Genomic DNA, 22564 nt, shown 5'->3' with positions numbered 1-22564 from the left:
TTTTCTTAAATTTGCCGCCTTTTTCTACTGACTAAATTTGCTTGACCAACTATATTAATAAAGTTTACAATTACGTGTTATATAAGATAGTCGTGGCCGTGGCGGTCAAAAGGTAAATAGAAGGTGACTAACAGATGGTGGTAACTATGTCACTCGTCAAATTTTCCGTTATTTTACTTTTGAGTTCTAATTTTACGTACTTTTCTAATAGTGTAGTGCTTAAGAAGATGACAGACGCTTTTCTGGCACCCTTGTATTAAATTATTAGGTCGTACGTTTAAAATTATAGTAACAATACTGATAATAGGAAAATAATGCACTTTCAACTCTAACTGTTATGAAATCCAATTCGTTTAATCCTTTTAGCGCCACAGCGAAGAAATTGCCTTGCTTTAGTTGATTCCACTCTTAAGAAGATATGAAGCAAAATTATATAGCTCTTTCAGACAAATTACTTTCATTTGGGCGTACTTTCACGACTGTGGCGATATAAGGGTCGAACCGTAGTCTAATTTTAGTGTCCGTTTCCTAAGAAACTTACACTACCAACATACGCTTACAGATCTTCTATTCCTTTTAATTGTTTTTACAATGAATGCTTTAACATCTAAAACTAGCAAAATGGAAGCATCAACTATGTGATATGGTGTTTTCGTATTCATTGAGCAAATTTATAATAAAGTGGTAAAACTATGTAAATTAGTAAAGGGTGAAAACAATCTTAAATGTAAAATACGAGAAATGTTGTTAAGATGATTTGATGCTACAAAATTTGATACTTAAAAATAATATCTGATAAGAAAATATCGTGCGCAAAAAGGATCATGGTAAATTGCTCACATATTAACCATTATTTTTGTTCTTAAATAATATCTAATTAGGAAAATATACTCTCGTGTATAATTTGATTCCAAAAATCAACCAACTTGCCGCCATTAAAGCAATGTTTTTACAGTAATTTCAGACCAGGAAAAAAATACTAGCTTTAATGCTACAAATTTAAGCAAATGTCTGAATTTCATTGGTAATATGTCAGATATTTGCAAAGAATAAAGTTAGTGACCACGACATAAAGCCAATATTGATAACTCAGTGTTAGACGTTTAGTACCATCATCTACGTTATTAACGGACAATACGTAAACCTTGTTTCAAAGACATCAGGCCTCCAATCCACAGTTAAAAATGCCGTGGTTAGTGCAATTTCTGGAATCAAATTGCTAGAGATGCAACGGACAGTTACCGGATACCGGATGTTCGGCCCGACCATCGGCTGAATATACGGTATCCGGTCGCTTAATATTCGGCCGGCGGAACTATACCTACTCGGTTTTTTTAGGTGCGCATTGTGGAGGTTTTGACCTGTTTCGTAGTAAACGTTCGCACGGACTATTTTCTAGGTTCGAAATGAGTGCGCGTGCATGTGAGTGGAATGTTTAAACTGTTTTAATAGTACATTATGATACAAGTGTGCTAAGTTGGTCATTACACACGAGGCGATATTGTGCGCGCGAGCTGTAAGCGAGCGCGCAATAAGAAAGCCGATGTGTGTAAAGACCAATGCACACGCGTTTCATACGACGTTTTTCAACACACTTGCGAGAAAAAAAAAAACTCATATTAATCAAATTTTAATAGTTAAAACAGTTAGTATTGTGTGTTGCATCTGTCATACTCGTACTGCGGGCCGCCCGCGGCCGGGGCGAGGGGCGGCCGGGCCGCGCGCCGCGCAGGCGCGAGGAGCGCGCCGGTGCCCGCCAGTCCGACCAATTAAAGAAGGCTCCCTTTCCATGCATATTATTAGCAATCAGTTACCTTCTTAACTCAGTCGGATAATATATTGAAAAAGCACGAGTGGAATAATACACTGAAAGAGCACGCGTGTTTAATATCTAGGATTATGAGCCAAAAATCGGTGGAATCAAAACGTCGTTTTGAGCAAGTGTGTTGAAAAATAATAAACGAGTACGATTATGACCGTGAATGTTTCTTAAATCCAATTAGTTTACTCCGAAATCAAGCAAAATTATTATCCGGTATCCGGCCGGATATTAAAATAAGGTCCGGATACCGGTTAGTAACCGAATATCCGGTGCATATCTACAAATTACGAACTTGAGGGTATACATTCTCCGCTTCTCCTTAACGAGGTGTTGATTTTTCAGTCTCACAATTTGCCACCACCCTTATTACGAATTTGTGCCAAGCAGATAGTTTATATCTACAAACATAGAGATTAATAAAGTGTCGAAATGTAGACAACCATAAATGCCACCGTCGAATGACTAGTCAAAAGTGAGATTTTTACGCCAATAACAATATTTCGAAGCTTTTAAATATCATAATTTTTCAAACGGTTATATAATCATATAAATACTTATCACTAAACGCCAAATATATTAAAAACCAAAAAGTTAAAGACACCAACAAAAAAAAACCAGTTCGCCAACTTTGACATAATTGTGAAAAACTTAATCGACTTAATACGTAAATAAATACTGTAAGTACTAAAGAACATCGTAAATTATAAGATCACAGACATATATCTAAGTAGAACACCCAAACTCGCCTACTTTGCGTGCCATCGAATGAACATGCACTACAGAACACATAAAATGCATAATATTTGAAGTCGAACTCACTTTTAATCTTTACCGAGACTGTGTAAAGCGGTGTTTTATACCCAAATGGCGTTTTATACGGATTTATTAATTTCTGACTAGATTAGAATTTAATTTACATCAGATTCGATAGAAATTGCTTAGGCCACACAGCTTAGTCACAGGTTTTAGATTTAGACGCAAATTATAAGCTTAATGTAAACGCAAAGTAAATATAAGTATCAGTTGATGCTCACACATCTAACTTTGAAATTGTCCTCTTGGAAATTGTATCAAATCGCGATGCGGCGTCGATCTAGATATATGTCTGTGGATAAGATAGAAGCCTTGCGGCGACTATTGACTTTGGTACGAGTACCGCCCACGCGTATGGCCTTCAGTTCGATTCCCCGTTGCAATATTCGACTAGCATGAAATTCGTTTACAATACGCCTTATGGCAGCTTGAAGCGTTCCATTCTTTCGCCTTTCCATTCTGAAATGACAAAATTGGAATAATTGAACAGCTGTTACTAAATTACTCAAATTATATGAGTAGTAGTTAAAAATACTTGTCACGCAATACACACTTACATCTGGTCAAATCAAAAATAGTTTTACGATGACCAATAATTCTTCCTATGAAAATTATAATACTGAGTAAAATCGTAGTGTGTTTTAGAAGCTTGGTGTCCCGTGTCGCCGTCATTAAGTAAATTGTCCCCGTCAATGTTCAGAATTTTGCAAGGGCTTGCCATACGTCCTCGTTTGAAGCTCGGTGACCCGGTCCGGTGATACTCACAGGAGCAAAATTTGCACCACTTATGGCAACCCTGTTAGACCCGCAGTTAGGTTAGGTTAGTTAGGTACCTGTAGTCTTTAAGTTTTAAAGCCGCCGTTTGGGGCCGCCATAAAAACTGTTCAGAGGGCTATATAATGTTTGTCTATTACCAATTTTCATCTCTATGGCCCTAGGCAGTGGATAGATAATGAAATGTACTGAACTGGGTTTTTAACGCGTGCGGTGCACGTAAAGCAGCACACTGCAGCTGGATAGTAAATTTCCCCGCAATCATCCCGCATTTTATTTAGGTTTATTATCAGATTGTCGACACGCCAGAATACGGACACCATTCGCTTTGATTACTAATAGGGCAGTGAAAAGTGACCAGCAACGCCGGCCCATCGAGCCGTCTACGTTTCTTCACTGTCAGCTCACAGGCCGCCAGAATAAAGCCACCAATTTCTTCGAATACTAGAAACGTGGAATGTGTGTGGCAGGCTGATCTCATTCTCATTCGAGACGACTAGCTTAGGCGAAGGCCGAGACGCTTACAACAGGCGTATCTTTTATCCCATAATTTAAAAAAAAAACTTACCATTCACCAATAAGTATGCAACCTGAGACAGTTTCCTGCCAGATCCGCCAACAGTACCCGCTTGTTGGGCAGCAGCGTCAACCCGGCGACCCGCCTCGGTTTCTTGTCCGCGAGCTCGCAGGCCGCCAGGATCCGGCCGCCGCTGGCCTCCAGCACCAGCAGCGCGGGGCGCCCGCGCGCTGAGCGTATACATATTATGTGGCGGCCTGATTCTGATTCTTCGAGCGCTACGCCGCCGTAGCCGCCGCGACCTGGAACGATATAAAAAAACGTAGGTAGCAGTGTTGGACTAAAAGTAATTGAATTATTAATTAACAGTTGCAATTACAATGAGTAATTTGAATTAATAATTTTAATTACATGTAAAAAGTAATTGCGCCTTCGATTTACAATTGAAAATGCAAAATGTAATTGTTGATTAAATTTTTAATTACATTTTGAAATTTAAATTTGAAACTGATTAATTTACTCAATTTCAAATTACTTTTATTGAATACAAATTTTCGATTATCTTTATTTAAAAAGTCATATTAAAATTATGATTGAGCTTTAAACTGTACTAACCTAACAGTGTTTAACTTTTTAATCTTTTTATATTTAAAAAAATGAGTATTTTTGCAAGATTTTGTACAAGGGGAAATAATAAATAATCCATCCGTTTTATGTATGGAAAATCGAAGGATAAAAATGTTAGACTTTTATACCATCGGGTTTTAGTTAATGTATAAAAAAAATTACAGTAAGTTTGTTATACATAATTATTATTGAAATAAATTTTTGTTTGTTGTTATATTAGACTTCTGGCAACATAAAGTAATTGAGCAATTTAATTACCAATTTTTGTAATTGCAATTACAAATTACATAACAAATTGAATTGCATGTAATTGAATTTTCATGTAATTCAATTACAAACAATTGATTTACATGCAATTCAATTACATGGAATTCAGTTAGTAATTATATTACGCAAGTAATTAATTGCGCCCAACACTGGTAGGTAGTATAGTAGGTTAGTGAAACCTGTGTCGAAACGTCGGAAATAAAGGTAACAAAAGAAATTCTTGATAGACCCGGGAATAAATAGGTTTTAGTGTGGTAACACCTGTCCACATTTTGCTTAGTGTGACGCAGTGCACACTGGACCAATAAATTGGGCAGGTTGAATACCAACCTAGTTACGTCCCATATTTAAATAGCAGCGCTAATCGTAAGCACTCAAGGGCAAACATCGCGGGGCAGCGGTGCCACTCAAATATGGAACGTAACCAGTGTATATAAGGTTGAAATTCCCTCGTACCTTTGGGCACGGGCGCGAGGGAGTGTGAGTGCGAGAGCCAAAGAGCGAAACTTTGGTGCCGATGACAGACGTATTACGTTAAGTCGCATATAGGATGTTTTTTTTAAACAACATTGTAACACCTCAATGATTGTTAATAATGATGATATATATAATATAATTGTTTATATATGAAAATGCTTGGTAATTTACACAAAAAATAAGACAAAGACAGTTAGTTTTGTTTTTATACGTGGCCTATACGTATAAAAACTCTCAACTCAAGTTTCAATATCAGTAAACTAAAGAGGCTAATAAGTTGTTATTTGATTAAGTATCTATAATCTAGAGAACAACACTCTGTATTTAGCTTGACGTCATACGTCTGTCATCGGCACCAAAGTTTCGCTCTCTGGCGTGAGCGCATCACGGTGCAGCGCTGCCACTCGAATATGAACTGTAACCGGTGTATAGTAAGGTCGATATACCTTTAGGCACGGGCGCCAGCGTGGCCTGCAGCGCGCCGGCGGCGTCGTACACGCGCACGGCCGCGTCCGCCACCACCAGCACGTCGCCCGCCAGCGCCAGCCCGCCCACCAGCCCTAGCGACCCGCCGCCCACCTGACAAACAATTACAACTTTACGTATTACTCCTACCAAACTGATACTCTACAATTGAATACACAGATTAAGATGTGTAGAGAAGGAATCACTCCGATCAAGCATGTTGCATCGATCGACTCGCGCGTACTTCCTATTAGGTAGTTTTAACTTTGACATTGTGTCCTAATTGTAACTTTTTCTATGAGTACAGCTGCTAATAAACGAGTCATCTATAAAAGGCCCATTAATCATTATTTATTATAACTATTAATTACAACTTATTATTTATTATAAATATAGTGACATTTCTAATAATATTGCATGCGCTAGGTAACCAAAATCATTGTACGTCGCAAGACATATTACAGAGAACAAATTATAACACCCGTATTCATTACCTGTAATGCACAATTGATGAATAAATGATTCTAAACGGTTTAAATTATAACAGTAATAGTAGAAAATACTACCTCTCGTTCTATCACCCCACGAGCATCGAACACAAACACGCATCGCGCGCCGTTGTCCCCGACTGCTAGTCGCCGACCATTCGGGTCGCACGCCACGCACACTGGCTCCACTAGACGATCCGACTTGATCGTACGCAGAGTTGAACCCTCTACGCTCACCTGAAATAAGTAATAGTAACAAAATGAAAAGACAAAATATAGTATTACGTAACAAGAAAATTTGGCTTTACGCATAGAACAACAGGATTGTGCCTAAAGTTGCATCCGGTTCTAGCGAACTGCTTGCATGCATTTCGTAGTATGAATGATGTACATACATTCACCTACAGCCTACGTGCAGTGCGCAAGCGGTTCGCAAATAGCACGCGAGCGGCGCATTTGCCTTGTATGTACACAGCTTATCACTTTATAAATAAATTAATCACTTACCTCAGTGAGCGTCCTTGTTCGCCAGTTGACAGCGACTATGCCGTCAGCTGTAACTGCGATCCCTGTACAACTGCGACCTGCCAAACCTGGAGTAGTTACAAAACGATTTTAATCAATAAGGTCGGATTATAAACACAATACTGTGTTATCATTAACAGTTTCGTTCACTTTTTTATTTCATCTTCGTGTCACAAAAGACGGGTCAAGTAGTAAACGGGGACGAGTGTTATTACACCGTATTTGAATTACTACTATAGCGAAAGGGATTGCGTGTCCACACTGGCCAATTGCACAACCTGAAAAGATTGCCATGAGAAGAAGAAGTGTGACAAGCCCAACTACTTTTTTAAGGAGTTTGTGTAAAAGAAAAAAGGGCAAATGCAAACTAACCTTCATTGACGATGTGCGACTTAAAGGCGAAAGTTTCCTCGTCCAGCACCATCACGCGCGAGTTCCCCGCGTCCAGCACGTAGATCTCACGTCGTTTCGGACATCTGCAAATTATATTATAATATTTAATCCTAGGGCCAGTTGGACCAATTAAAACATTTTCACCTTGTACCTATTATTATTTATTTATTGGAAACAATGTAAGTTTACAGTTTAAAACCAATTCACTTACATGCTAGGAGTACAGATATGAGTAGGAACATGGAAACTAATTAAAACTAACCTCAACATTAATACTTATAAAAACATGCGCATAAAAATGTCAAAACAAATTCTAATTTCAAATTTACTTACACGCTAGGAAACAAAAAAAAATCGGGTATAATATTAAACAATGTCAATAAAATATACAACATATAAAATAAAATGTCATGACAGTCAATTAAAATTATAAAAATTTACCTAATCCCCAATGATTGGATTACAACCACAATTAGCACTGATCAATGTCGGCAATGAGCTGTGAAACTTTCTATACAATTAAATTTAGCCAACGCTTTATCGGTGGTTAGATGCAACCTGGCAACTACCATATCGCCACTATAATAAGATAATAACAATATCATCGTCAACACATTTTTAACAATACTTTGAAATGTCATTAGAGCAGTGGCAGCGGCGGGTCCCTCCCGCATCCTCGGTGTGTGCCGGTGTACACACCTGGCCACAGCCACGGGCTGGCTGAGCTGCTCCTTGCCGGCGCCGCGCGCGCCCCACAGCAGCAGCGGCGGGTCCCGCCCGCGTCCCTCGGTGTGTGCCGGTGTACACACCTGGCCACAGCCACGGGCTGGCTGAGCTGCTCCTTGCCGGCGCCGCGCGCGCCCCACAGCAGCAGCGGCGGGTCCCGCCCGCGTCCCTCGGTGTGTGCCGGTGTACACACCTGGCCACAGCCACGGGCTGGCTGAGCTGCTCCTTGCCGGCGCCGCGCGCGCCCCACAGCAGCAGCGGCGGGTCCCGCCCGCGTCCCTCGGTGTGTGCCGGTGTACACACCTGGCCACAGCCACGGGCTGGCTGAGCTCTCCTTGCCGGCGCCGCGCGCGCCCCACAGCAGCAGCGGCGGGTCCCGCCCGCGTCCCTCGGTGTGTGCCGGTGTACACACCTGGCCACAGCCACGGGCTGGCTGAGCTGCTCCTTGCCGGCGCCGCGCGCGCCCCACAGCAGCAGCGGCGGGTCCCGCCCGCGTCCCTCGGTGTGTGCCGGTGTACACACCTGGCCACAGCCACGGGCTGGCTGAGCTGCTCCTTGCCGGCGCCGCGCGCGCCCCACAGCAGCAGCGGCGGGTCCCGCCCGCGTCCCTCGGTGTGTGCCGGTGTACACACCTGGCCACAGCCACGGGCTGGCTGAGCTGCTCCTTGCCGGCGCCGCGCGCGCCCCACAGCAGCAGCGGCGGGTCCCGCCCGCGTCCCTCGGTGTGTGCCGGTGTACACACCTGGCCACAGCCACGGGCTGGCTGAGCTGCTCCTTGCCGGCGCCGCGCGCGCCCCACAGCAGCAGCGGCGGGTCCCGCCCGCGTCCCTCGGTGTGTGCCGGTGTACACACCTGGCCACAGCCACGGGCTGGCTGAGCTGCTCCTTGCCGGCGCCGCGCGCGCCCCACAGCAGCAGCGGCGGGTCCCGCCCGCGTCCCTCGGTGTGTGCCGGTGTACACACCTGGCCACAGCCACGGGCTGGCTGAGCTGCTCCTTGCCGGCGCCGCGCGCGCCCCACAGCAGCAGCGGCGGGTCCCGCCCGCGTCCCTCGGTGTGTGCCGGTGTACACACCTGGCCACAGCCACGGGCTGGCTGAGCTGCTCCTTGCCGGCGCCGCGCGCGCCCCACAGCAGCAGCGGCGGGTCCCGCCCGCGTCCCTCGGTGTGTGCCGGTGTACACACCTGGCCACAGCCACGGGCTGGCTGAGCTGCTCCTTGCCGGCGCCGCGCGCGCCCCACAGCAGCAGCGGCGGGTCCCGCCCGCGTCCCTCGGTGTGTGCCGGTGTACACACCTGGCCACAGCCACGGGCTGGCTGAGCTGCTCCTTGCCGGCGCCGCGCGCGCCCCACAGCAGCAGCGGCGGGTCCCGCCCGCGTCCCTCGGTGTGTGCCGGTGTACACACCTGGCCACAGCCACGGGCTGGCTGAGCTGCTCCTTGCCGGCGCCGCGCGCGCCCCACAGCAGCAGCGGCGGGTCCCGCCCGCGTCCCTCGGTGTGTGCCGGTGTACACACCTGGCCACAGCCACGGGCTGGCTGAGCTGCTCCTTGCCGGCGCCGCGCGCGCCCCACAACAGCAGCGGCGGGTCCCGCCCGCGACCCTCGGTGTGTGCCGGTGTACACACCTGGCCACAGCCACGGGCTGGCTGAGCTGCTCCTTGCCGGCGGCGCGCGCGCCCCACAGCAGCAGCGGCGGGTCCCGCCCGCGTCCCTCGGTGTGTGCCGGTGTACACACCTGGCCACAGCCACGGGCTGGCTGAGCTGCTCCTTGCCGGCGCCGCGCGCGCCCCACAGCAGCAGCGGCGGGTCCCGCCCGCGTCCCTCGGTGTGTGCCGGTGTACACACCTGGCCACAGCCACGGGCTGGCTGAGCTGCTCCTTGCCGGCGCCGCGCGCGCCCCACAGCAGCAGCGGCGGGTCCCGCCCGCGTCCCTCGGTGTGTGCCGGTGTACACACCTGGCCACAGCCACGGGCTGGCTGAGCTGCTCCTTGCCGGCGCCGCGCGCGCCCCACAGCAGCAGCGGCGGGTCCCGCCCGCGTCCCTCGGTGTGTGCCGGTGTACACACCTGGCCACAGCCACGGGCTGGCTGAGCTGCTCCTTGCCGGCGCCGCGCGCGCCCCACAGCAGCAGCGGCGGGTCCCGCCCGCGTCCCTCGGTGTGTGCCGGTGTACACACCTGGCCACAGCCACGGGCTGGCTGAGCTGCTCCTTGCCGGCGCCGCGCGCGCCCCACAGCAGCAGCGGCGGGTCCCGCCCGCGTCCCTCGGTGTGTGCCGGTGTACACACCTGGCCACAGCCACGGGCTGGCTGAGCTGCTCCTTGCCGGCGCCGCGCGCGCCCCACAGCAGCAGCGGCGGGTCCCGCCCGCGTCCCTCGGTGTGTGCCGGTGTACACACCTGGTCACAGCCACGGGCTGGCTGAGCTGCTCCTTGCCGGCGCCGCGCGCGCCCCACAGCAGCAGCGGCGGGTCCCGCCCGCGTCCCTCGGTGTGTGCCGGTGTACACACCTGGCCACAGCCACGGGCTGGCTGAGCTGCTCCTTGCCGGCGCCGCGCGCGCCCCACAGCAGCAGCGGCGGGTCCCGCCCGCGTCCCTCGGTGTGTGCCGGTGTACACACCTGGCCACAGCCACGGGCTGGCTGAGCTGCTCCTTGCCGGCGCCGCGCGCGCCCCACAGCAGCAGCGGCGGGTCCCGCCCGCGTCCCTCGGTGTGTGCCGGTGTACACACCTGGCCACAGCCACGGGCTGGCTGAGCTGCTCCTTGCCGGCGCCGCGCGCGCCCCACAGCAGCAGCGGCGGGTCCCGCCCGCGTCCCTCGGTGTGTGCCGGTGTACACACCTGGCCACAGCCACGGGCTGGCTGAGCTGCTCCTTGCCGGCGCCGCGCGCGCCCCACAGCAGCAGCGGCGGGTCCCGCCCGCGTCCCTCGGTGTGTGCCGGTGTACACACCTGGCCACAGCCACGGGCTGGCTGAGCTGCTCCTTGCCGGCGCCGCGCGCGCCCCACAGCAGCAGCGGCGGGTCCCGCCCGCGTCCCTCGGTGTGTGCCGGTGTACACACCTGGCCACAGCCACGGGCTGGCTGAGCTGCTCCTTGCCGGCGCCGCGCGCGCCCCACAGCAGCAGCGGCGGGTCCCGCCCGCGTCCCTCGGTGTGTGCCGGTGTACACACCTGGCCACAGCCACGGGCTGGCTGAGCTGCTCCTTGCCGGCGCCGCGCGCGCCCCACAGCAGCAGCGGCGGGTCCCGCCCGCGTCCCTCGGTGTGTGCCGGTGTACACACCTGGCCACAGCCACGGGCTGGCTGAGCTGCTCCTTGCCGGCGCCGCGCGCGCCCCACAGCAGCAGCGGCGGGTCCCGCCCGCGTCCCTCGGTGTGTGCCGGTGTACACACCTGGCCACAGCCACGGGCTGGCTGAGCTGCTCCTTGCCGGCGCCGCGCGCGCCCCACAGCAGCAGCGGCGGGTCCCGCCCGCGTCCCTCGGTGTGTGCCGGTGTACACACCTGGCCACAGCCACGGGCTGGCTGAGCTGCTCCTTGCCGGCGCCGCGCGCGCCCCACAGCAGCAGCGGCGGGTCCCGCCCGCGTCCCTCGGTGTGTGCCGGTGTACACACCTGGCCACAGCCACGGGCTGGCTGAGCTGCTCCTTGCCGGCGCCGCGCGCGCCCCACAGCAGCAGCGGCGGGTCCCGCCCGCGTCCCTCGGTGTGTGCCGGTGTACACACCTGGCCACAGCCACGGGCTGGCTGAGCTGCTCCTTGCCGGCGCCGCGCGCGCCCCACAGCAGCAGCGGCGGGTCCCGCCCGCGTCCCTCGGTGTGTGCCGGTGTACACACCTGGCCACAGCCACGGGCTGGCTGAGCTGCTCCTTGCCGGCGCCGCGCGCGCCCCACAGCAGCAGCGGCGGGTCCCGCCCGCGTCCCTCGGTGTGTGCCGGTGTACACACCTGGCCACAGCCACGGGCTGGCTGAGCTGCTCCTTGCCGGCGCCGCGCGCGCCCCACAGCAGCAGCGGCGGGTCCCGCCCGCGTCCCTCGGTGTGTGCCGGTGTACACACCTGGCCACAGCCACGGGCTGGCTGAGCTGCTCCTTGCCGGCGCCGCGCGCGCCCCACAGCAGCAGCGGCGGGTCCCGCCCGCGTCCCTCGGTGTGTGCCGGTGTACACACCTGGCCACAGCCACGGGCTGGCTGAGCTGCTCCTTGCCGGCGCCGCGCGCGCCCCACAGCAGCAGCGGCGGGTCCCGCCCGCGTCCCTCGGTGTGTGCCGGTGTACACACCTGGCCACAGCCACGGGCTGGCTGAGCTGCTCCTTGCCGGCGCCGCGCGCGCCCCACAGCAGCAGCGGCGGGTCCCGCCCGCGTCCCTCGGTGTGTGCCGGTGTACACACCTGGCCACAGCCACGGGCTGGCTGAGCTGCTCCTTGCCGGCGCCGCGCGCGCCCCACAGCAGCAGCGGCGGGTCCCGCCCGCGTCCCTCGGTGTGTGCCGGTGTACACACCTGGCCACAGCCACGGGCTGGCTGAGCTGCTCCTTGCCGGCGCCGCGCGCGCCCCACAGCAGCAGCGGCGCCGCCGTGGCCGCCACGTCCGCGCGCAGCGGCGAGTCCCGCACGGCGCGCGAGAACACCAGCACGCGTACCGTCAGCGCTCCCGCGGCCCAAGGTCGTAACGTGATCCTGGAAAAGTTCCGACAATAATCAATCACGCTAGAATTCAAAAGTAGGAGCTGTGCTTTGCACCTTTTGGACATGTTATTTTTAACCAGTTTTATATAAGGCTCGAACGGCAGAATTCCCTTATTTATTTATTTATAAAAAAAAATGAAATCAGGCAACAAAGCCCATATTACAAATACCTTACAGACTAACATATATATGCATTTTATAAACTTAAAAACTAAACACTATTTAGGCGAAGGTTAAAATGGAAATGGGCGGGGCACGTAGCACGCCTGCAAGACGACAGGTGGACGAGAAGAGTAACTTCTTGGAAGGGTCCTATAGGAAAGCGTCGTAAGGCACGACCGCATACGAGATGGGAAGACGACGTCGTCAGAACCGCTGGACCTTCGTGGCTACAGGTGGCCCAAGACAGAGAGAGATGGAACCGTTTGGAGGAGGCCTATACCCAAACAGGGGTTCTTGCAACAGAACCATATTAATAAAAATAAAAATAACTAATGTATATACACAAACATTTAGAGTAATGAAGCATTTTTTTTATAAAGTAAAAACTGTATATAGAAGTTAGAACAAAAATAAGAAAAAAATATACTAACATTAGAAAATAGATTACTTAAATAACTAACATGAAAACTGTAATCTTAAGTGCAAGCAAGGAATAAAAGGCTTTTTTATTTATTTATTTTATTTTATTTATTTAGGCGACAAAACGGCGTGGCTCCGTTGAATCCTTATCATAAACTGAAATAAACGTTTTATCTTTTATCTAAATAGATTTCATACACAAAACAAATAGTGACTAAGGCAGTGCCCAGAGGTGGAAACGACTCAGCGTCTTCTGAATTCGCCTCTTGTTCCATTTAACTGTGTCTGGGTCTAGCACAACCTCTCTTGTGTTCTATCCTTCCTTCCAAAATAGTTTTAAAGAAATGGTCGTGTCGCATCAAATACCCAATCATTTTACCTCATCTGTCCTCTATGGTTTTTAGGATCGCTTCAGGATCTCAGAATCCTCTATAGTCCCTAGAAACTGTCCGAAACCGATCCTTTCTAAAACGATCATACATACCTGTAGTGACCAGAGTCGAGATCCGTCACGGTGCAGGGTAGAGGCGCATCGTCCAAAGTGGCGGCCGCGCTGACGGGGTCGCCGCCTGTGCTGCGAGCCTCGCCGTGATAATCCACCGTGCGGAGAATCACGCTCACTTCCAGACCACAAACACACCCTGATTCTGAAAATCAACGATTGTATCGCTGAGCTTCATCATCTCATGGCACATTTATTATATTAGACAATTTTGAGACTATAGGTACTAAAGATAACGCTGCTGACCCTGGATGAAGGCAAAAAGGACAATATTTAAAATAAAGTATACTGGAAAGACTCAGACCCCCGATGACAAATAAGTTGTCAGCTCTATAGTTAGAGAACTTCCGCATTTGCAATTTTAAAATCTCGTCATAATATTCATGAAATGCTTACCTAATTGCAAAGTACACAGGCCAGGAAACGTCGTACTGGTCCTAACTCTCCCAAGTTCCGCCAGTGCTTCCGCGAATCTCTGCTGAGCATCGTTATGGGCAAAGTCCACAGCCAAAAAAGCGTTTTCGCGGGGTTCGGCCAGCGCCGCCGCGTCTCCTAACCGTGCGCCTAATGCTGCCGCTCGGCTGCTTACTTCGCGGACTTCCACTTGCTGTTGGAGGCCGGAACATTCTGCCTCCACCTGAGAATGACAATTGAATATTATATGTTTGTTGGTTACCGGATCCACTATCCAGATATGGGGAGTCAACATCATCGCTACTCAAAGAAATTAACTGTTGGCACCCCGATTGGCACTGCCAATAGGGTAGAAGATCGCACCGAAAGAGTAAGAACTGAAAATTATAGGGTTTCCATCAGTATTTAATGTATGACATCTGTATCAGTCTTACCTTGGTTTTCTCAGCGTCTATTAACTTTAACTGTTCTTCAAGTAACTTCCGCTTATGTGTGGCAGCGGCCGACGCAGCCGACTTCAGTTCGCTATGTCGTTTATCTAAGGCAGCCTTCAATTCGTTAAAATGCCTGTCTATAGCGTCATCAGCTGCAGTGGCCGCAGCCTCTAACCTCCTCAATTCACTGGCCACAGCATCTCTTGCTGAACCAAGCTTACTTAAACACTCGTTTGCTCTATATAGTAGAATTTCCGACATTCTTTTTAACGCTATAGAAAATGGCACTACAGTGTGGTCGCAAGGCGTGTCGCTGTGTGGCCCGTCAGCACAATGTCGACAGAAAACGCAGTCGCAAGTCTCACAAAAGAGCAGCTCGCGACCAGGATGAGAACTGCACTGTGGAATGACTTCTCTTCTCTGTCGGGCCATTAAATCTAAAAGCTGATTGACGAGGAACGAAGGTGGTAATGCTTGAACCCCGCCTCTCGGTATAGTTATGAGTTCGCGGCAGATGGGACATCGGAAGCTACCAGCGTCTCTGGTCTGTGAGGCGGCTATTCGAGTGAGGCAATGTAAGCAGACTGTGTGTGAGCATTGGAGAAGTTTAGGCGTATGTTCACCGCCGTCGTAAGTGCCTGAAAAGAAATTATTTATTCATCAAACCACTTTTCCAGTCCTAATTACTTCTTATTTTAGCCAACAGAAAACAACTACTAAAGGATGGTAGATTGACTTCCTTAGCAGGATGCCGCTTTTTGTGTGGGAGATATTTAAGAATACATTGAATAGTATCAAGCAAAAACAGATCTTAATAATCAAGATGGAGCGGATGAGGTGGTGTGCAAACTTGAATTCGCGTAACAAAAAACTTCGGTAAATTTAAGTTATAAAGGACTAAATGAACTTCGTGATTGTCTGATTCATAATCAATCATCAAAACAATATTGTCTATGTATACATACATTAGAATTCAGACTGCTTGATAAGAAATTAAAAGTACATCTTCCCAAAATATCTTTATGATGACACATATAAAGTAGTAGCTTAGTGGTAAAGTGGTAATTAATATTCAATCAACATTAGGGTTATGGTTTTATTACTAGCTACTTGACATCAAAGTTATTTCTGTATAACACTTAAATATAAGGTGTGGCTTTTTCGTAGTAGGTATATTACGTCATTACCTTGTACGAAGCATTTTCTATAAGGATTCGCTTATTAACAGCTAAGCTTCCTTAAACTTAAGTTAACAAAGGTCATTCTCATATATTAGTGTTGTGTAATAATTTCGAAATACTTGATCTATTCTTATTGTGAACTGAGTTGAACTAACTGTATGCAGATGACGTCGTACATTATAATCAAGTCACAACAAATAAAAATGTCCTTTTTTTAAGAAACACACTTCTGAAGTTGTTTTGCAGAATGCCCGTTTTCCGGAAGTGACTAATGCAAGACCTCCAAACGGTCGGTTATGCGCATGTGACATCCCAATTCACATCTATAGACTACATTACCGTTTACCATCTAGCGGTCCGTACTGTCTGCCACCATAAACATATAGTCAAAGGAATTAAAATGTGTACAAATTGGAGCAATTTATCGTATGACTGCTTATAAAAGCCAAACTTTTACCTACTGAACAAACGTGAACTAACGATGAACAAACGATATAGATATGCCATTTGCGGGCAGACGATATGGGGTGGTCAACTTCACGAGCATCTGTATACCGCCATATTCGTTTGGTTCAAGCGTCACCGACTGACCGTTTGACAATCTAGCTAGTCAATAACACCCAGTCTAGTCTTGAGTCTAGACAATCTAGACAACGCACTTACAGCAGTTACAGCACCCTACAACGCCATCAAGTTAAGGTGTTAAAATCAGACCAAAATATATTATATTGCTCCATTTTGTATTAACAGCAACGCACTTAGTTGATCATTGGTAGACCTTATCTCAATGCAATGCAATGCAATAAGGATTACCATTGGCCAGTTACGTCATCTCATTCCTTTGTCTATGGTGATATAAAAAAACTTGTACTAACATAAACATGTGCCGCAGGTAAGGAAGCTCTCGTTAAAGTCCTCGTAGTTTATAGAGACGGTCTCGACGAGCGTCGAACTCATGCTCGCCATCCCGACGCCCAAACGTGAACTGTGACAAATGGAACAAGCCGAGTGATAAAGGAAAACAATCGACAACTCATAGATATGAGAATACAAGAGATATGCCGCGCAACTGCGGCGAGATCCAAAACCTCTCACTTTCGAGTCCAAATTTTCACTTCAACTGGAAATTCAAATTTTGGAACTAAAAAGTCAACGTTTCAATAAGGATTTTTGACAATCAGACAGGGTTGTGTCCCTGTGTGTTTTTCTATGATTTTTGCAGTGACCATATATTTTATTACGCAACCAGACTATTACATTTCATTAAAAAAGAATGTATTTTTTTAAATATAATCGTAATAACAACAGAATATGATTTGCGGTGCACGTGTTGTTTCCTGCGCAAAATGTTTAGAAGAAAAGGTAACGAATTGCAAACACGGATGTTTGTTGTTTACATGAAGTGAACACACATGTTTACATTATTTACAATCAATTCAGCTTATGTATCTGCGCAAATTAGAACATATACCCTGGTATACCCTGGTATATGTTCTTTGGGCTATAACCGCGAAAATCGAAGTTCGCAAATTGCGGGCATCTTTTTCTGTCGCTCTAATTACGCCTTCATTGGAGTAAAAGAGAAATATCCCCGCAATTTGCGAATTTCGGTTTTTGCGGTAGTTTCTCAGGTTGATCTGCAAGCATTAGTTTCTGAAGTGAAACTTCTATTTGCCACAAAATATATAAATGACAATGTACCTGGCGGGTGAGACCTGGCTTTTTGTTTACATTGAGTTTTTAATTCTTTATTATTTATATCATATGTAGAGACATAAGCAAAGGCTTATGATGCCATTGTTGCTTATGTTACAGTTATTATGTACCTAGTTGAAAGTGTTGAAACTTAAAATATCAAATAATAGAACTTTCCAACATCATTTCAGAAACTAAAATAAGGTAATGAAAAATCTCTTGTATTCTGATATCCACGCGCCAACCTGACCAATATAGTGGGACCGCAACCGCATACGTGCCCAAATGTACAGCAAATGCGTGCATATCTACTTTGGTCAGATTGTTCGTACTGTGCACAAATGTTTGGCTCAATCAGAATTAACAAACTTGTGAAATATAATGTCTAAGATATTCATTCATGAATTTATTCTGTGGAGTAGTGGTGAAACACCTATTGAACTTGATTCACTCTGGCTCGCCTATTTAAGGAAATTTAGCACTATATTCTAGGTGCATGCTCTTAAAGTAAAAGCAACAAAATTAGATTAGATTTGAATGACGGCCAGCATCTGTAAAAAACATACTGTCAAGAATAAATTGATGAATAATAATAAATTCATTCTGTTTAAGCCAAACTGCTAAGGTTAGTTCATCAACTAGAAAAGGAAGTTTGATTGTAAAAGGTAAATTGTGTTATATAAAGATTATATAAGGAAATGGCAATAACATAATAAACAATATGAAACAGGGCATAATATGACTAAATTTAATATGATATTCTATGCCATTAGAAGTATAATGGTCCTTTGTGGTAAATTTTATCCCTTCAAAATTTTCCTACTTTTAATTAGAAACCTTTTTGTATAATAATTTGGTATGATTTTCGTATGTTCGAGAAAGCAATGAAACATCTCAACAGGTTCTAATTATGGACCGCGAGCCAGGAGCATATATCGCCTACCGGTTGATACTTTGTCAGATGATAGTTTAGATACTGTCATGAATTAAAAAAACCTTAACCATTACACGAGTTTTCGCCCGGGAGACTATTGGTCATTGAAATCTGTTCGTGGCTCGCAGTCTATTAGAATGAAATGGAGTGTACATTGTCATGCATATTGGGCCTTACAAGGTTATAAACATATTAAGCAGGTTTAGTTAGTAGTCATTAAAAACAAAACAATAAAGAATACAAAACAAAACTTACTAGCAGAACACTTATGGGTGACTGGAAATGTTAGAATTTCAAAACAAACTGTTGTTATAACTGAATGATCATTAGAACATGTCAGATACATGATTAGTTACATTATTATTACATGGTATCTAACCTGATTGCTGGCTAGTATGTGATAATGCAGTCATGTGTGAATCACCGGCAGATTGCCACCGGACTCCCACTCATCTCATTGCCTTTAATTGAATGTAGCCAATTAAATCAGAATAATGTAGTTTATAATTGTGTTGTGCTATTTAAAAATGTGGTAGTGTTTAGTCTATTATACTTATGACACAATTTTATTTGTTTCTGTTGAAATTGAGATAACAAAACCCTATGCAGTGTTTTGTTTGTGGTTCAAGTCTTGTGTGATTATCAGAGGTCGGCGGGGGTGAGCTATTTGCCTTATAATATGATGTAAGGCATTTCCAATTATAAGGAAAATAGTTCACCCCCACCGACCTCTCGTGGTTATAGTTCAATACATATTTTTTCAAACGGGCTTATTTTTGCTTGGTCTTCATAGAGAACTAAGGCCTTTTGAAAAGGAGTCTCATATGATTTAGTAAATAATTAAAATGTTTACTTTGGTATAAAATAAATTGTAAGCAATAAAATAATATCTATTGATTCATTCATCTGAACTTTAATGGACCATACATTCAGAGTTCAAATACCAGCAGTTAATTGATTTGTAAGACAATGTGTAGGACTAGGTATATTTATTAATGTAACTAACACAACATTTGGCTAAAAATTGGCAATGTAGCAAAATTGGCACATGTTACAGACACATATTTATTTGAAAATGTTTATTTTTTATTTTTCTTTAAATTCTTAATTGTATTTGCGAATAAAAGCACTGTTTCCCCTCTCAGAGTATTTATTGTCTTTAAATTAATTTAATCAACTTTCCACTTTCCACTAAATAATATTTTGCATTAAATACTGTACTGTATTATTTTGATTTCATTCTGAATGGTTTCATGACAGTATTTATAAAAACTAAAGAATTTTGTAAACAAGTGTTTATTTTTAAAATTTGGAATGTTCTTTTTTTAATGATAACAATGTTTTTTTTACTTAGTTTACCTGGTTAAATCACCTTTTCCTCCCTCAGGAGTGATCTTACCTAGTGCAGGGATCGGATACTAGAATTTGTATCTCAATCATTTTAATTTAAAGCACTACTTTGATTAATTTGACTTAATCATTTTAATAGATTTTAAAACTAAACAAATAATAAATTGAATGCAGATTTATGTAATAAGTATCGGTATTTAAAACAAGATTTGTTTATTTGTTTTACCTCCTTCTTTAAAACTACTTAGGATAAAGCTAATAGAAGAGTAACTATTTTACAGAACTAAAGAATATGTTTACTTTTGTAAGAAAAACAAACCTTTATTAAAAAGATGATAAAATAACTATTTACATTCATTGTAGGTATAAAACTAAAATATGACTACTTATAAAATAAAACGAGGTAAGAGGTTTAAGTCACACCTACTTAGTTGTACTATTTGTAAACAAACTAAAAGGTGAAATAGTGCGTGAATTTACCGGTAGATAAACTGATTAAAAAAAGTAAATAAATAAAGTGAGCAGGTACTTACAGAAAAGAGCAACAATACATGGAAGTGACCTCAGCAGCTACACATAGACACACCTCTCCTTTTCTCTGTCCAAGTAGCGACACCGAATCTCCGCTTTAACTTTATGGCTTTTTTAAGCAAATGTAACTGGCTGTGAATAGATCGGGTTGAGTAAACACACCACACATAACAAGTTAGCGTAGCTCGAGTTAACCCGTCTTTATTACGGCCGAGACGGACTCACGCAAATATAGATATTATACTCTAGCTATTTTAATGAAAATCAGTTACAATGTTTAACAAAACAAGCTAAATGCTCTTTCGTAATCGATCGATAAGTAGTAGAAAAACTATTCTCATGACAAAGAAACATCATATATTTACAATATTTCCTTGCTAACTCCCTGTCACCAGTACTATTGATCAACTTAATATTGAAATGGAAAGGGTATTACTGTTTCACGTTGAGAATCTACATGATTGAGAAGAATTTTGAATACAAATATTTATCAAAATCAAAACTATTTCGAGCGAGTCGACCATTAACCTCACACAAACTGTCAGACTGCAGTCTGCGTTCGACTAGACTACGATTGAGCATGTTTGATTACTTTGCTCGTATTGGTACGTTGGTACTTATTACAATGACATAAGGTATATTTTGATATAGAATTAATTGGTTTACCATTATTTTAAAATAATAAAAATTTGGAAATGCTAAATTGCTAATACTAGGGTCCGGATTGGATTTAAAATAGTGCTCTAAAGGCTCTTAATAACTTAAAAACCGACTAAGCAAAGTTATAATGATTAAATTATTCGTTCTGGAGTTTGCACTCTAACAAATCGATATAAGGTCGATTCTTCAATGACTCTCATATAGCTATATGGCTAGTAGATAGTCACGGCATCATTCGGCAGCTCGCTTAATGGCTAGCTGGACCAGCGGTATGAGGACCCGACATGAGTGCAAGAGGTCGGGCGTTCGATCCCCGCCTCCCGGTATCTTTTTCCATTTATTTATTTTTAAGTTAGCATTTCATATTGCAGTTTCGTTTAAATAACAACCGCGTCAGTTCGAGAGTTCATTCCCGCTCATCTCTTAGATGTGTTCACACCGATGTAAAGACGGTGGTGGCAATGTGTTAAGTTTACCCTCCAAAATGGAGATTGAATTGCAATTGTATAAATGACATGCAATTTCGAGCATAATGAAATGTAAAACGCAGTGCAGTAGTTTATAGACATTTTTGCTATTTGTGAGTGTTTTGTACGGCGAAGGGGTAAGTGTTAGTTTTAAGCTAAAATCAGAACTTGTAATTAAGCACTACGCCATACAGTAGATTAAATTAGTGTAATTGTTTTAGCTTCTGGACATGCCCTTCAAGTTCCGGGTTATTGTTTGATGGCATTTAGCGATCGCAGGGAGAACCTACGAGATAATAAATTACGTCGCTAGCCGGTGGCAATTGGATAGGCAGGGTTCCAGCTGTTGAGAAAATCCCTCCTGGCGCCTAACAACACTTAGTTTAAGATTATTAGATTTAAGTTCTTCATTCACCCTTTGCATTCTAGTACATTAGTGGTTATCTTATTAAATTCATTAAAACGCATCAATTGGTTGTCTTTTATACCTCAACAACCCGTAACAAATTGGCGCCTAACGAAAAAAACAAGACACGGGTTGAGGTGGCGTTAGTGTTAAAAGTTAGTGTTAAATTTTACACCTGTATTTGTATTTATAATAGTTCTTAAAAGCTTTCTAACATATATATATATATATATTGTTTAATGTGTTTTTGGTTGCAAATAACATATGTGAAGAGGTGTTCAATTAAAATTACGTTTTAGTATAGGATTTATGGTATTATAAGCATAGTAAAATTGGAGAACTGTGACGCTTAGTACGGTAACGTTTTTGGTGTATCGGGTTATAGTTTTTTTTGCTAGTGTTATTATTTAGGCGATAACGAAGAGTTGTAGTTTGTAGAAATAAATATTTTGTAAATAATAATAATAATAATTAGTGAACATGGATCCCAACTTTTTATTAAAAGATGAGCTGGAATTCGAACTTGCGAGCCGTGGTGTTACCATTAAAAGCACAGTACCAGTATTGAAGAAGCTTCTAAAAGAACTTATGTTAAGTGATACATCGGTAGTGTCGGGGTCGGCTAGCAAGCCAGTGTTAGGGGTCAGTGATACATTAAGCACAGAGTTACATACATGTGCTTCGAAATTAACTGTTTTGAGCAATTATATAGCAGAAGTCGTGGGTAAGCCTGACCGAAATTTATTTAAAAGGTTGGTATCAAGATTATACCACGTTATTAATAGGTTAAGTCTCGTATCGACTGGTACAGAAGCTGAAAATGCTCTTCAGGCAGAATTAACGCAA

General features: G+C 45.3%; 1 protein-coding gene across 3 annotated transcripts; it reads right to left on the bottom strand.

Moving 5' to 3' along the window:
• Positions 1-819: 819 nt before the first annotated feature.
• LOC134746070 (tripartite motif-containing protein 2-like) lies at positions 820-20749 on the bottom strand. Of its 3 annotated transcripts, XM_063680293.1 has the most exons (13): positions 20622-20724; positions 20188-20317; positions 16551-16660; positions 14495-15132; positions 14043-14283; positions 13629-13791; positions 12377-12553; positions 7148-7251; positions 6758-6843; positions 6329-6487; positions 5744-5876; positions 3978-4228; positions 820-3094 (listed from the first exon to the last, which is right to left on the bottom strand). In XM_063680293.1, exons 2-12 carry the CDS (start codon positions 20205-20207, stop codon positions 3981-3983), a joined length of 2079 nt encoding a protein of 692 aa, XP_063536363.1. In that variant the 5' UTR covers positions 20208-20317; positions 20622-20724; the 3' UTR covers positions 820-3094; positions 3978-3980. The 3 variants fall into 3 exon arrangements, with proteins under 3 accessions (XP_063536363.1, XP_063536362.1, XP_063536364.1); XM_063680292.1 differs by having other exon boundaries at positions 20188-20747; XM_063680294.1 differs by lacking the exon at positions 16551-16660 and having other exon boundaries at positions 20188-20749.
• Between the last annotated feature and the right edge of the window lie 1815 nt (positions 20750-22564).

This window comes from Cydia strobilella, chromosome 12 (genome assembly GCF_947568885.1).
Source record: "Cydia strobilella chromosome 12, ilCydStro3.1, whole genome shotgun sequence".
Taxonomy (NCBI): Eukaryota; Metazoa; Arthropoda; class Insecta; order Lepidoptera; family Tortricidae; genus Cydia; species Cydia strobilella.
Note: the sequence above shows the minus strand (reverse complement) of the source record. Positions and strands in the feature narration are given on the sequence as shown.

Excerpts from the sequence above, each read along its gene's own strand:
- LOC134746070 (XM_063680292.1), bottom strand. The coding sequence starts at position 20,207 with ATGTATTGTTGCTCTTTTCT. Across the intron at positions 16,661-20,187 it reads ATGTATTGTTGCTCTTTTCT|TTCACGTTTGGGCGTCGGGA; the intron begins GTAAGTACCTGC and ends CATTTGTCACAG. Across the intron at positions 15,133-16,550 it reads TACCTGCGGCACATGTTTAT|GCACTTACGACGGCGGTGAA; the intron begins GTTAGTACAAGT and ends ATTTCTTTTCAG.